At 40.6% G+C, this 13,943-nt stretch overlaps 2 protein-coding genes across 3 annotated transcripts in view; one reads left to right on the top strand and one right to left on the bottom strand.

Annotated features, from left to right (window-relative positions):
- The window catches only part of POLQ (DNA polymerase theta), a 62,091-nt gene extending 57,116 nt beyond the window's left edge, over nucleotides 1-4,975 (top strand). Inside the window, exons 29-30 of the mRNA XM_072991707.2 lie at nucleotides 1,577-1,692; nucleotides 2,038-4,975. Of these exons, the coding sequence (XP_072847808.2) occupies nucleotides 1,577-1,692; nucleotides 2,038-2,151 (230 nt within the window). The 3' untranslated portion in view covers nucleotides 2,152-4,975. The remainder of the gene's footprint in view (nucleotides 1-1,576; nucleotides 1,693-2,037) is intronic.
- The window catches only part of STXBP5L (syntaxin binding protein 5L), a 102,934-nt gene continuing 89,099 nt past the window's right edge, over nucleotides 109-13,943 (bottom strand). For both annotated transcript variants that reach the window (XM_020789486.3, XM_020789487.3), the window contains 4 exons: nucleotides 10,030-10,195; nucleotides 8,934-9,045; nucleotides 8,083-8,303; nucleotides 109-5,395 (listed from right to left, as the gene is read on the bottom strand). In XM_020789486.3, coding sequence (XP_020645145.3) covers nucleotides 5,354-5,395; nucleotides 8,083-8,303; nucleotides 8,934-9,045; nucleotides 10,030-10,195 — 541 coding nt within the window. In that variant the 3' untranslated portion in view covers nucleotides 109-5,353. The remainder of the gene's footprint in view (nucleotides 5,396-8,082; nucleotides 8,304-8,933; nucleotides 9,046-10,029; nucleotides 10,196-13,943) is intronic.

The raw sequence follows: 13,943 nt of genomic DNA, 5'->3' as shown, positions 1-13,943 counted from the left end.
TAAGTTAGTGAAACAGAACACTTCACTGTTTGGAGAAGATTATTCTCCAATGGGTTATTGTTCACAGGAAGGTGAAGACAAATCAGTATAAAAAAACACAATGTCGAATTTGGAAGTGAAACAAATCAATGTGTTTATTGAAGTACAGTGCTCAATACAGAGGTAGTAGAGAAATAAACATTAAATGAATTATAAATCAAACCAAATGTCAAGGGAGGGGACAGTAATGTGATTAATAAAACAAAGCAACTAATCAGAAATTAAATAAGAATCAAGTCCTGCATTCTGTTCTCAACCAATTTGGATTCACACATCCAGCAAAACAGGACCAAAAGAGGAGTAAGATTATAGCTACTACAAGAACAGAAATAATAAATAGAGCTATAATTACAACAATAAAGAACCAATTCAAAACATAAATATATAGCCAATTTTTGTTTTGTCCTTCCATATTGTGTTGCATCTTAATTTCATCCAGTACCGCTACCAAAGAGACAAATCATTCCAAGATATTCTAGGTTTCATAGTATCTTCCAAGTTGAAGCATTGTGAGAAGGAAAATAGAACTCTTGACTACTGTGTTTCCTCAGTGTTTTATATTGCTCAATATATACAGTATTGGGATGAAATTGAATTTATTTTTTAAAAAAAATCTGGATTGATAGTGAATGAAGAAACATGGCTGATAGCATTAGCCAGGAGGGTCTTTTGCCACAGGTTTAACTGTGACCCTGTCTAGGGAAAATGGATGTGACTTCCACTGTGCCTCCCTAGCCACAGCCGTATTGTACAACTGCGACGCACTCTACACAAGGCTGCCTTTGACTTGGAAACTTTGGCTGGTGGATAATTTAGCTGCTTTCATCCTTCTTAGGATCTGATAGTCAGATGATAGGAGATATCAATTGTATACCCTTGCATTGTTTGCAAGGATATTTTTGTCCCACTTCATAGTGCTTGTTCTGACTTAATAAGCCCTACATTTTCTGGATCCTGCTTTTGAAGGGCTACGTATGAACCTGCTGCCCTCTGAGATTCTACTCACTGGCCCACCTCAGAGACTGGTGAACATTACAGAAGGGGTGTTCTCAGTGGTATCTCTTTCCTATGGCCCATCCTACCCACAGTGGCTCATTTTAAGGGGGCTTTAAAACAGGTCTTTTTATTTTTCTTCACTTTAACTGAAAAAACAGGTTTTCTTATATTCTGCTATATATTTTTGTATTATATTGCATCATGCTACATTTTATTTCATCTGGACTATCTTAAACATTACAAAATTTAAGGTGGTTTTATAGTGCCATAATTAATTTTGCACATTCTTCTGCATCATAAGGCACGTTGGGAAAACGGCGGTTTTGAAACTGGACAGTAAATGAACCAAAAACGAAATGGCTGTAGGAAGCCATTTTGGGTTTAAGGCTCTGATTGTCAAGCCCTGCCCAGAAAATTTTGCTCTTCCCAATCTGTAGAGTCCTGTGATTTATGCAGTGATGATGGTTTGCTCCTCCTTAGGCATTATTCAACTACTGTATGAAGGTTTTCAGGAAATTTATTCTGATTTTATTCTGTCTAGGGAAATTAGGAAGGGCAGAAAAGAGGCAAATGATATATCCCAGACATGGAGGGTTCTTTATACTACAGCTGCATGATGAACTTCTCTATGAGGTTGCAGAAGACAGCATGATCCAGGTATGAGAATTCCCTTCTCCTGAAATTATGTGTCTGTTGTGCACTAATTTTTACTGTAGTTAACACTATAAAAGTCCAAAAGAAAAGTTACCTGCTATTAAGAATTTTTGCTGGACTATAATCCACAGTATTTCACTAGCCAGACCCTATTGTGAAATACTGCACATGGAATGGAATCAGATGAGTGGTTTTCACAATTTTCTGGCCATCTGATGTGCACGTGGGTGTGCAACAGATTGTGTAACCCAGTTTTGCCTAAGCACACCACAGGCCATTGATCAGAACTGTGTGGCCCTGGTTCCTCTTTTCTAACACTGAATCTGTCCATTGTCTGTCACCTTGTAGGTAGCACAGATTGTCAAACACGAAATGGAAAATGCCGTAAAACTCTCAGTGAAGCTCACAGTGAAAGTGAAAGTTGGGCCTAGCTGGGGAGACCTGCAAGAGCTGGCGCTATGACCATGAAACAGAAGTTTGCACGGGACAGCCCATGCCTACTAGAAAACCCAGGACTCCTGTTTCCAGACCCAACAGGCTGGATGACAAGTTACTTTTTAAAATGCTGACACATCTGTTCATTTTTTTTAGACTGAATCTTAAATCTCTAAATGAATTAAACAAACACCAAACATTTATGAGGTATCATAGCACTACTAGAAATAACAATGAAATGCTTAAAGCAAAGTACTTAAATTCCAAATGATTTTATAGTCTAGTAATTTATTAATGGACTTGGCAAAAATAGTCTAAGCAGATAATCTTTTATGTTTACAGCATATGCAACTGGAAAATGCAGAAAAGTTCAGTTCCCTATTTCATTACCATAGCATACCCTTCTGCTGCATTCCACATTTATGCTCATTCCCCACAAACGTCACTGTATGCAACTAAATATATGGTAGGGGCTTCTGATAGCAAGGCCACTGCTTTTTGACATACTAATATCCCAGGAAATTGACGTACCATATGACTCACCTGACACTCTATGCTTGTGTGTACAGTGCAAAATGCAGTACCTGAGGAGCTACACTGGGATGTACAAGATTTTCATATATTGATGTATGAAAGGGCCCATTGTAAAAACTGCCTGTTTGTTGCAGGTATCTCATGACTTTAAGAAAGCATGATCTTGCATCAAATTATGTTTATCCTATGGCACTGAAACTTTGCTTTTTATGTGTCTTTAAAACTTGTTCACTTCATTTGTCTGCTTTGAGAAAATGAAATTTCCTAACTCATGTTTCATTCACACATCACGTGCACTGCATCATGTCGTTTTGCTTCTTTTGCAGGATTCCTGCTGTTTTTTAGACCAATGAATTCATTTGCTTGTTTTGTAAACTACTGTAAGATAACTTAATTCATCAATATGTATATAATAAATAGATCTGTCTATCACTTTTCTTCTAGTAATTGTTTGAAAAAAACATTTTCTTACTGAAGAAGGAAAGATAAAAATTAGCTGTGTATTTGAAATATTCACCTTGAATGTTAAAAAAATGAAACTTTTATGGAATATTCATACAGCACTTCCTACATACTCTGTATGCTAGCTGCAAGTTGAAAATGTTGGGCTGTATTCTGTTGAGTCTGGAAGAAAAAATTCAACCATACTACTGCATTTCCCCCTTGCCTTCCTGACTGAACTGTCACTTGCATGGAGTCTGTTGTTCCCTTGGAGATCTGAGAAATGCCAAACTGGAACAGCTTGTGACTCAGAGATCAAATGGAACACCTGTTCCCTTTCCAGTATGGCCAGACATTAAGGTCATTTTCCCCCTCATCCTCTTCTTTAGGTACCCCACTGAGAATAGGAAGTTTAAGGAACTCCAAATCAATGGATGTTCCCCTGGTGCTTACACTGTGTTATCCTATTAAGTGCCAGCCTCAAACTCTCTTTAGAGGCCTCCCAATGTTTGGGGTGGGGGCTCAAAAAAATTGGCAACTGATATTAACTGTTACATTAAATGGCATGCCTATTAAAATTAATACCATTTAAAAATTCCTTTTAAAAGGAACACAACTGCTTCAGTGCCCCATATCCATTCCTGACAGCAACTTCATCCATAAGGCCTGTTGGGTCTAATGGAGGCCATGAGGTCTGCTCATCTCATCTGTGCATTCTTGGCTGGAAACACCCCCTTTCATTTACAGTGCTCTCTGTCTTGGCCAAAAAGGTTCAGCACTCAGGTCTGTGAGCATTTCTCAGCTGAGAACATGCCCTGCCACTCCTCACCTCTGATTTTTGATCTCATTTTTCCTACTCCTCTTTCCAACACATGTTAGTGTTGCTTGGATGTGGTAGGCATGTCTCCTCTATGTTCCAGCTTTTTCACTGACCTCTTTCTTTGTGACCTTCCTACCATTTTTGGATCAAACAATCCAAACCCGAGCATTTCCCATGTTTTATCCAGTCTCTATTTCCAGTGCTCATCACCGTACTTTAAACACTAATTGGGAGCAGCTACTGGCTTTGTCCTGCTGCAGCAGGTGCCCCATATAGTGTCACAATGAAACAGCACTGGGAAGAACCTGAGGTTTCACTTGTGGAGGGGAAGTCAGATGTCGTATTTGTCAACTGCTTTATATAATTTAACAAAAAAAAGTCTGTGGTGCTTGTGAAAGTTCTATTTACTTCTAAGTAAAAATGCAAAAAAAGAGTTGTGATAATCTTTTAGCATGCTGCTTCCTGGATGGTAGTGGTGGTTTTTCCCCCCTAAAAGAGTGTTTTGGAATCCTTGGATTTAGCTGTCTTTTCAGCTAGTCTGAAATCGCTTGGGATGTTCTAAAATTGCTTCTTTCTGTGCAAGTTAGTTCTCACTTCTCACACATATATATGTGTGTGTGTGTTTCTCTTTTATCATTATAAATATTAAATTTACATTATATAATTTGATTATCACACTAGATGATACCTCAGAGCTTTTGCCCTTGTTATAGGTCCCGCCTACTTTGCCTTTGGCTGGACTGTGGCCCCAAAACCATGAGGTTCGCCACCCTTGAACAACTTGACCTTCTCCTAATTGCTGCAAGAATATCACTTAAAGAAAGCTTCATGATGTGGCCACAGAAATTTAATTACTTTATTTTCTACTAATGAAATGCACGAGTGTATTCAGACTAAGATTGTCTACAGAAAAGGAATGTCAAGTGTGTGAAATGCAGCTCATCTGTTAAGAGCAACATGCTTCAAATGTACCAACTTCTTTTTTTTAAAAAAAGCAAGAGTTTTCCTGTTTATTTCTTTGTGGAACTTAAAAATAAATCCCTTTCCTCAGTCACAGCATGCTTTGCTTTTGTCTTTGTTGTATAAGAAGTCAATTAGTCATGCAAAGTTTTGATCAGTTTAAATGCATTAACAATCTAATTTGTACATTATATTTTAAACCGTGAAGAGCCTTCCCCAGAGTTCATTCCTAAAGCCGGTGAAATTACCTGTTAAATATGACTGTTCCTTCGGAAGGGACTCTCAGTGTAGACTGACTGCGCAGTTCCACCACACATGGGTGCCAGAAAACCTTCTCGCTTGACCATCTGGTTTGCTGAAACAGGAAAGGTCCACCGAGGAGGGGAAGCTGCTTCTGCCCTGTGACTGAATTTGAAGAGTAAGGCCTTTTCCTTCTGTCCTTGGTACACTGAGATGCAGCTTTATGATTGAAAGTCAAAATTGATACCATTTTTTGTCCTTGTATTTCAGCATTACCTATAGGGAGAGAAGATGACGCTATTTAAGTGGCACAGATATTGATTTTTAAAAAATTAAATACTGTATGTGTTTGCTATTGTTCCCTGTAGCTGGAGAACTCAGTGGCTTAGGTATCTCTGGCTGCGGAACCAGAGGTTGGGAGTTCAATTCCCCATTGTGCCTTCTCAAGAGGGGCTGGACTTGATGATCCAGAGGGTCCTTTCCCACTCTGCAGTTCAAAGCTTATTATTAGCATCCCCCCCCCCCATTACTCCCATACAGCACTAACCGGTAAGCTGGAAGGAGGCCAGTAATTGCTGCTGCCTATTCCTGGCCAGTGCACTGCCTTTGAGAGAAATTGACAGAACTGGTGTGACAATTAAGGTACACCACTGATACCAGGTAGGCCGAAGCAGTCTGACTGGCAGGTGTGGGAATGCTATCTTTTCAGCATTATTATTTCAGAGTCGTGGCACACTCACTAAATGGGCGGGGTATCAATCTAAATAAAATAAATAAATACATTTGAAGCAATATGTCAATTAAGTTACCCTGGTTTCCTTGTCTGAAGCCTCAAAATAGGCCCTAGGACACTGAAAGTGTTAATGTTATTATATTCCTGTACTTCCTCTGTCAGGAATGACAGAAAAACCTTGTTGCATGGAAATAAGTGATCCAACATGAGATGACCTTTTCAAAGCTACCTGTAGCAAGTGCACATCCATGGAAACACACTGTGGAGAGCAGTAATGGTGAATCACTCCATGTCCCTCTCGCATACATTGAAAACCCTGTTCAAGATTACCGTAAGTGAGAGGCAACTTGAAGGCACACAACATACACAACTGAGGTTCCAGAAACAATCTGCAGTTCCAGGTAGGAAGGTGGTTTACTAAGGATCGGATTTTTGAATTGTCCTGAATGGTGAAAATCCATCACTGCCATTATGTTTTAAATGCAGGAACAAGAGATGCCTTTGTTGGACTATTTTTTTTAAAATTCTTAATGGCCCAATAAAGGTATCACCTGTTCCTGCATCTGGGTTGTTTTGAGGATCATGTGGCCTTGTCCTGATTTTTTCTGAATTATGTTTTCAGAGTCTTCTATGGCTTTCTCTAAGGGAGCCCTTTCAGTCTTTAAAGAATTGGTAACCCAGAAGACTATCACGGAATCTTGCGGATTTTTGTTTGTTTCCTGTATATTTCTCCTTCAGTCAGCCTTGTATGTAAAGTTGCCTCATAGAATTCTGGGCTTTCTAGCCAATTGCATCACAACTCTCAGAAAGAGAACCGTTGGTAGCCAATAGGAACATTCAGAACACCCTGGAAGGCTAGAGGGGGGAAATTCAAATCTTTAAAGGCCCTGGCAGACAGTCTAGGGGTGGCTGCTCTTTTGCTGTCGAGACTGGCCTAGATCGCTGAACTGGGTGTGGAGAGAGCTCTGACTGGATCCCTCCAGTTTCTATTGCATTGGCTTGTTACTTTCCTCCATCCTTTGTTTAATTGTGGATTATTATAATTTTAATATTTTGCTTGGCTGCTGCTTCTTGCAGGATGTGAGGTCTTTTTCTTCAGTCTTCCTTACGATTTTTCTCTCTTTTTTTTCCCCATTAGCTATTGAGGAGAAATCCCCTTTAAAAAAAATTGTCTGGAACTTAATTGGACTGGATTCCTGCCCTGTGGGTTGAATTGTTTCTACTGGACTGGTGTTGGTGTACAAGAAGGCCTCAAAGTGGAGGAAGGGAGTTGAGTCTCCCTAATTTTCCAATTATGCTTTGGGGTTTTGGAGTGGGGTAGGGTTTGGGTTTTTTTTCCTCCATGGGGTAGAGGGGAAAGGTTACTGCTTTGCTTTTCCATTTCCTCTCAAGATATAATTATTTTCATTATATTTTCATTAGTAGTATTACATTTTACATTCTCATTGTTGATTTTTATTTTCAAGTCACTACTGATGCTGTACTTTTGGTATGCTTTATTTAAAACTGCATTGGGTTTTATTGTTTACCAGCTCTGATTGCGCTGGGACAAGGTGCCTGTTTACAAGGTGTGAGATGAAGAGCCGCCTCGTCCAGGATCAGGAGAGTGTACCGTCTGACTCTCAAATAAAGACAAAAGCACAAGAGACAGGAGCTATAGAAAAGGATTGAAGTAAATTAGAAATAAAAGAAGAGACTGAAGGGGGCGCAAATCAGGCGGGAAGGGAGGATAAGAAGGGGGGAGAAGGAGGGGTAGAGGCAGAAGCATGTTGGAAAAGAGAGGAGAAAGAGGAACAAGAAGAATTGGTAGAGATAATCCAAGAGGACCCTTGGACAGGAGAGTGGGTGGAATTCAAGGTACCCTGTGAGTACGCCGAAAGGGAATGGAGATGACAGATGTATAGAAAGCCACCTTACTGAGGGGAGACTGAAGAGTGAAGGCAAAGGAAGGAGTACAAAGCGTGGGTTAAGAGGGAAAAACAGAAGAGAGAAAGGCAGAAATGTATAGTGAGTCCAGAGAAATCCCGTGGGCCCAGCCCCTTCAGACCCTGCCGGAAAACAATACATGGCTCAATAAACAGGAACACCAGGAAGGTTCAACCTTCAATCCACAAGTTTGAAGTGGGCTGAAACACACCTGAGTCGATGGGTGCCAAACCCAAATGGCAAATAGAAGGGGAAGATATGGAGGCAGTGACATTTTTGTGCTTTGCTAAACCACAACACTCACCTCATGCGCATGTTTGGAGAAAGCTTCTGCACTTGCCATCATTCTTGCGGTCCGTTCATCTAGTTCTCCAAGTTTCTGTCCCCTTTCGTCAAGAGCAAGACGGGCACGAGCCAGGTCCCCAATGGCACCTCCTGCAGCTCCTTTCACCGCTTCAACGCCACCTGATCCAGGGATGTGCTGAGCCAAGCTGCGAGAAGCTTTTCCTGCTGTAGCCTCACCAACTGGAAATGGAACCGGGAATGACACAAAAAGTGTTTCCTTGGGCTTCCTACAACCCTCCCCCGGTGTCTGGGTAGATGCTTAACTCTTGTCACAAGTTTGTAGCATTAGATTTCAAAGGATTTCTCTGTTCAGTATAGACATTTTAATTGCCTATACTCTTACCGAATACTTTGGGGACTATTGAAATATTTCATGCTACATCTAAATGAGGCTACCATGTGCAAGCAGGTCCATCATTGACAACAATGTGGAATCTTCCACAAGCATAGCTTGTTTTTTCACGCAGAGCAATTATCCCTATTTCGTCTTCTAGGGGAAAATTACGAGAATGGAAGGTAAACAACACAAAGTAAACAATTGGCTGCTTCTCACTCACTGACAAGCCAGCTTGTAATTACCAACCTACCCAGTACATCTACCATAGTTTTAAAGATACTAAGACCCTAACCCACTTTTAGTTCCAAAAACTTATTTAAATCATGTTTTTTCATTTCCTTCCCGACACTCAAGAAGAGTAGAACTTTAGCTGAGTCAGAAGGTTCAGCCCCATCACGGACCCCCACCTCCCCCATGACTCTTCTTGCCTTTATCGTTCTCTTGTTGGTGATGTGAATGAGAAGATCACTTACAGAGCTCTTCCCTGTCGAGGGTTCCACCCGTTCCACCAAAGAGACCCTTCAGGAAGCCTCTGTATTGAGCCTCAGGGGTTTCCACAGGAGTGAACAACTCCCCAAGCATATCCTGGCCAAAATGAATATGAAACAAAAATCATTGAAAGCAAGATGTATGTAAGACAGAGACACACATTGCTGTTTGACTCTTGAGTGCAACAGGTTTCAGTGCAGAATGCTCTCGTTCCTTTTACTTACTAATCCCTATTCCAAATTCATACTGCTTTTCTGTTCAGTACCAAAGGTTGACTTTCCAAAAAGTAAAAAAGTGATAATTTCCCCTTCAAGTACAGTATATAACCCACCAGCCAGTGGGGGCTCTATTAGGTAATTATTTGGGATGGGGAAATCTTTTTTTTTTTTTAAAGAAAGCTTTTCAGTTCCTTTGGAATGATGTCATATCCTGGTAAAGCATCATTTCTGAGGCATCACGGAGGAACAGGGTGGGCCCATAAGGATACCAGCCAGGGGTGCCATCACTTTAAAAATGTACCAGGCCAAAATGTTGCAAAAGAATGTGTTGCATATGCCTACATGCACAAACAGATCATCTGCAAGGTAAGCTACTCTAGGAAGTGAAAACTGTAAGGGTATATTTTGGCCACTGGGGAGATGCCATGCCAGTCCCACAAGCCGAGAATGGGTGTCACAGGTAGCATTTCCCATACAGCTTCTAACAGTGAAACATGCTGTAGAATTAGCATAAAATGGCACAAAAATCTACCCAGAAAGTTTAAGGCCCCAGCATCAATTCAACTGCAGAGAAGTCTATGTACCAAACTATAAATCCCAATTTTCCATAGTATGAATCCAAAGTGGTAACAAAATGTTATAAATTTGAAGTTTTGATTGTGTGTGTTCTGGGAGACACTGTCAGAAGTGAGTCTCCTGGGTTTGTGACTGATTCTGAATCTCATATTTGCAAGTTCTTCAGGGGGGAAAAATGAAAAATCTATTATCTTCTAAATGATTTATGCAGTTGAATTATACAATTTTGTGATTTCTGGCATCTCGCAGCCTCAGGGACTTTGTCCAACAACGTTTCCAGACTCACCTGAAGATTGTCAAACATTTCCTGGCTGTAGTTCAATCGCTGGATTTCTGTAGGAGAACCAAGATACAAGGCTTGTCCTTGATTGGTAAAACAAAAGGTCCTGGCAATCCTCATGTCTGTTACAGGTAAATAGTTAACATCGAGCAATGGCCGTAGGCTGGGTAAACTGAAGAGAAACAGTCATACAGTATTTTATATACTGGGATTCGAAAGACGTGTATTGTAAACATTGTCAGCTGGACACCCCAAGAATTGTGATAGCTGAATGCAACCAAGAAGGCAAAGTCTGCCAACCTCTGTACATTTATTTTGAAGCATGCCCCATTCAACATGTTAGGACTTAGTTCTGGGCATCCAGCTCTGGCTGCAAAGCCACCAAACATCTGCCTGCTCCATTTAACAGCTACAGTGTCATTTCACAATAGGATCAATATTGAGCAAATTGGTGTCTAAACTCCATATAAAACAAAGGTCACTGCTGCAGTCTATGTAAATTTAAAATTGCATTTATATTGATCTCTCTGAGCCACAGGAAAGGGCGAGGGCTATGCTGGGACACTGAATCCTGAAGCAACCCACTCCACACTTCCAGGAAATGCTGATGGGACTTGGCCAGGTCCCACGACCTTTTGACATTTCACAGGCATGGCCCAACCTCTTTTACGTTTACCTTCGTAAACTAATAAGCAGCTACTTTGTCATAAAACAAGAGGAGACCATTTGAGGCTTTTCCTGTGCTAGATCTCCACTTGTCACTCATCACTGGCTGTGCTGGCAAGAACGAATGTTGTCCAACAAGGCCTTGCAGTCCCACCACTGACATATGGACTAGAAAAGGCTTATTTTATTTTCTTACAGTGGTAATGGGGAAGAAGGCCCAGAGGTCTATTTGTTCTAAATGGGTAAATTACTGAGACAGGCAGTGGATTCTCTTACTCTCCACGGTTTAAGTAATGTGTTGGACTCAGTATACAAAAATACAATGGTTGGTACTGTGTGCAAAGAGAAAGACAGAAAATCTCTGGATGACTGGAGAAAACATCTTGGCACTACCGTGCAGAAGACCCTGGCCTCTATCTCTGCTGAACATGATGCAGAGATGAGATGAGAGAAACATGATCTCCAAACTTAACAGGGGCAGATTCATTTGGAAGCTGGCCCGTGCAATCATAAATCAAAATGAGAATTGCAACCAAGAAATTAAAAGGCTGAGACTTGGATGGGCAACTATGAGGGAACCAGAAAAGATAATCAAGGTGTGAAAACTGGATAGTGAAGAAAGAGGACAGGAAAAAATCAATTCATTTGAAATGTAATGTCAGAACAGAACATTAGAATACCATGGGCTGCGAGAAAAACAAGTACTGTAGGTTCTACATCAAAATCTGAACTCTTACTAGAAGCTAAAATGATTAAACTGGAGCTATCATGCTTTGGGGCATATGAGAAAACAAGACTTGGTGGAAAAGACAACAATACTAGGAAAAGCAGAATAAAAAGGAATACTTGATATGAGATGGACAGACTCAGTAAAGAAACCACAACCCTTAATTTTCAACACTTGAATAGGATTGCTAATTACAGTACCTTTTGCAAGTCATTAATTCACAGAATCACCACAACTTGATGGCACTTAACAACAACAATCAGTTTAGGTATTTTAAAACCTCCCCGGCATTTTAAACAACCAAGAAACAAATGCACAACACATATTTGAAGATGGAATCAAGTAGGAAACATATGATAGAATCTTCAAAACCCAACAACATCATGCATCAATTTCAGTCTTCAAACTGTTTTCAAACACAGTGAAGAATCCAGTCTGGAAGCAACTGGGCTATCTGTCTTCTCTGTCACAACAAATAAACCAACCTGAGCTGTTTTTTTAAAAAAACCTAACTCCCATTACAATAATTTGTACATCAAGTGAAAGCAAAGTTGTAGGATTAGAAATGTTGTGTCTCCCAGCTGTATTCAAGGACAGTTCACAAAAAGATGAATATCCGTCCTGGAGTACCAAAAAATTCACCCAACAATACATCTGGACTAAGCTTCAGATTGGTCAACTTAACCTCTGTCCATTTCTAAACTGACTTTCCTGGGATCTGCCTCTTTGGAATCATGCTAATGATCTTTCAGGCCAAACCTCCAGCTAACCATTCTTGGGGTGGAGGATCAGATGTAACTCCACAGCCAAAGGCAATGACCTAGAAAACTGCTCTTAAGAGTAACCAAGCTAGGATTGTCCTGCACAAATGAATGCTCAAAATGCTATTAATCAAAAGCTACTAAAAAGTCCTGGTCCATGAGAAAGTTTCACCTCCACTTTCTCATCTGATTGCATAAGTACAGTATATATTTCTTTATTATGATGATGTAGTAGTTTTTTAACACCCCCCCCCCACCAATGGGTTTCCAAAGATTATCTACCAGGACAATTTCAACTCTAAAACCAGGCCAAAATCTCCACCAGCTTTTTCAACAGATCAGAAACAAATATACAGCAAAGCAATGGCCATCTACAATTGTTCTCTAAAACAATTTTAGTGGGTGGGGAGTGTTTGGGGAATGTTATGTGTGTGCATGTGTCTGGTCTCTGGGTGTCTGTGAATTTCGTTGTATGGGTATACTGTGTATATACTTACAATGACAATAAATTATATTATTATTATTAAAAAAAAGGTGCAATCTAAATTGGCCACAGTGGTCTAGCCCAGTGGTTCTTAACCTTTGTTACTCAGATGTTTTTGAACTGCAACTCCCAGAAACCCCAGCCAGCACAGCTGATGGTGAAGGCTTCTGGGAGTTGCAGTCCAAAAACATCTGAGAAACAAAGGTTAAGAACCAGTGGTCTAGCCAATAGGAAAAGATACCAAAGATCTGCGAACCACCTGAAGCAACTCTGCTGGCTGGCGTTCAGCACACACAAGACAGCAGAGAAGAAAACCTTATTCACCAAAGAAGTGGCTCCAAAATGAGCTGTACCCTGCTTGAGACTGGACTAGACTAGTGGCTTTACATCTTCCCAAATGGGTTGTTACCCTCAGGTCTGTACAGAACTAAGGAGCTGTATAGGATGTGTCTAGGAGGGAACATTTAGGCTATGATTGAGAATTACTTCAGGATTTGCTCCACAATCAGCACGGAAGAATCTGAGGTATTTTTTCAATGATCACACAACACAAGGGTTAATGTGAATCAACCCAGTCCTTTTGTTTCTGATTTGGAATTTTTCCACCCTGCTGCTGGGGGCTTCTCCTTTTTAAAAGGCAGAGGGATTCAAGTGGTAGTTCCCCTGTGTGAACTTTTGTTTCATTTTACAAAAGGACAGGGATGTGTGACTGGGTGGTATTATAGTGATACATTAAGCTGGGGTGTGTTTTTTTGGGGACACTTGGAACACCCTCCCCTGTAACATTTCTCCCTAGTCACCCCAAAGTATTTTTTTAACAAATGACGAAGTTTAATCCTAGATCACCCTATCACTGAATGGACACATTTAGTGTTCGTTCGCATTGACACACACACACACACACTCTCTCTCTCTCTCTCACTCACTCTGATTTAGCTTGCCAGTGTAGTCACATCCTTAGATACAACTGAAGGTCATTTCCAAAGATTGGTAAGTAAAAAACTAGAGGTGGTCACAGACAGGGTCACCAGATATGTCAACAGGAAATCCCTTCCCCAGCCCCCCTTGATGTACATTTAAGGAAATAAGAGGCTCTTTAAAAAGGAAAATATCCACCGGGTCACCCATATGCATGTATGCTAAGTAGGAGAAGGAGCAGGATTTTTCTTGGAAACCTTCTCAGAGATTCATTTGGTGACATAAAAGACCCGCCACCACTTCTAAGGCTTCTCTGTTTATGAATGAACCAAACTTCCCACTTCTCCCTTCCTCTCTTGAGGTC

Source organism: Pogona vitticeps, chromosome 2, assembly GCF_051106095.1.
Source record: "Pogona vitticeps strain Pit_001003342236 chromosome 2, PviZW2.1, whole genome shotgun sequence".
Classification (NCBI taxonomy): Eukaryota; Metazoa; Chordata; class Lepidosauria; order Squamata; family Agamidae; genus Pogona; species Pogona vitticeps.
Note: the sequence above shows the minus strand (reverse complement) of the source record. Positions and strands in the feature narration are given on the sequence as shown.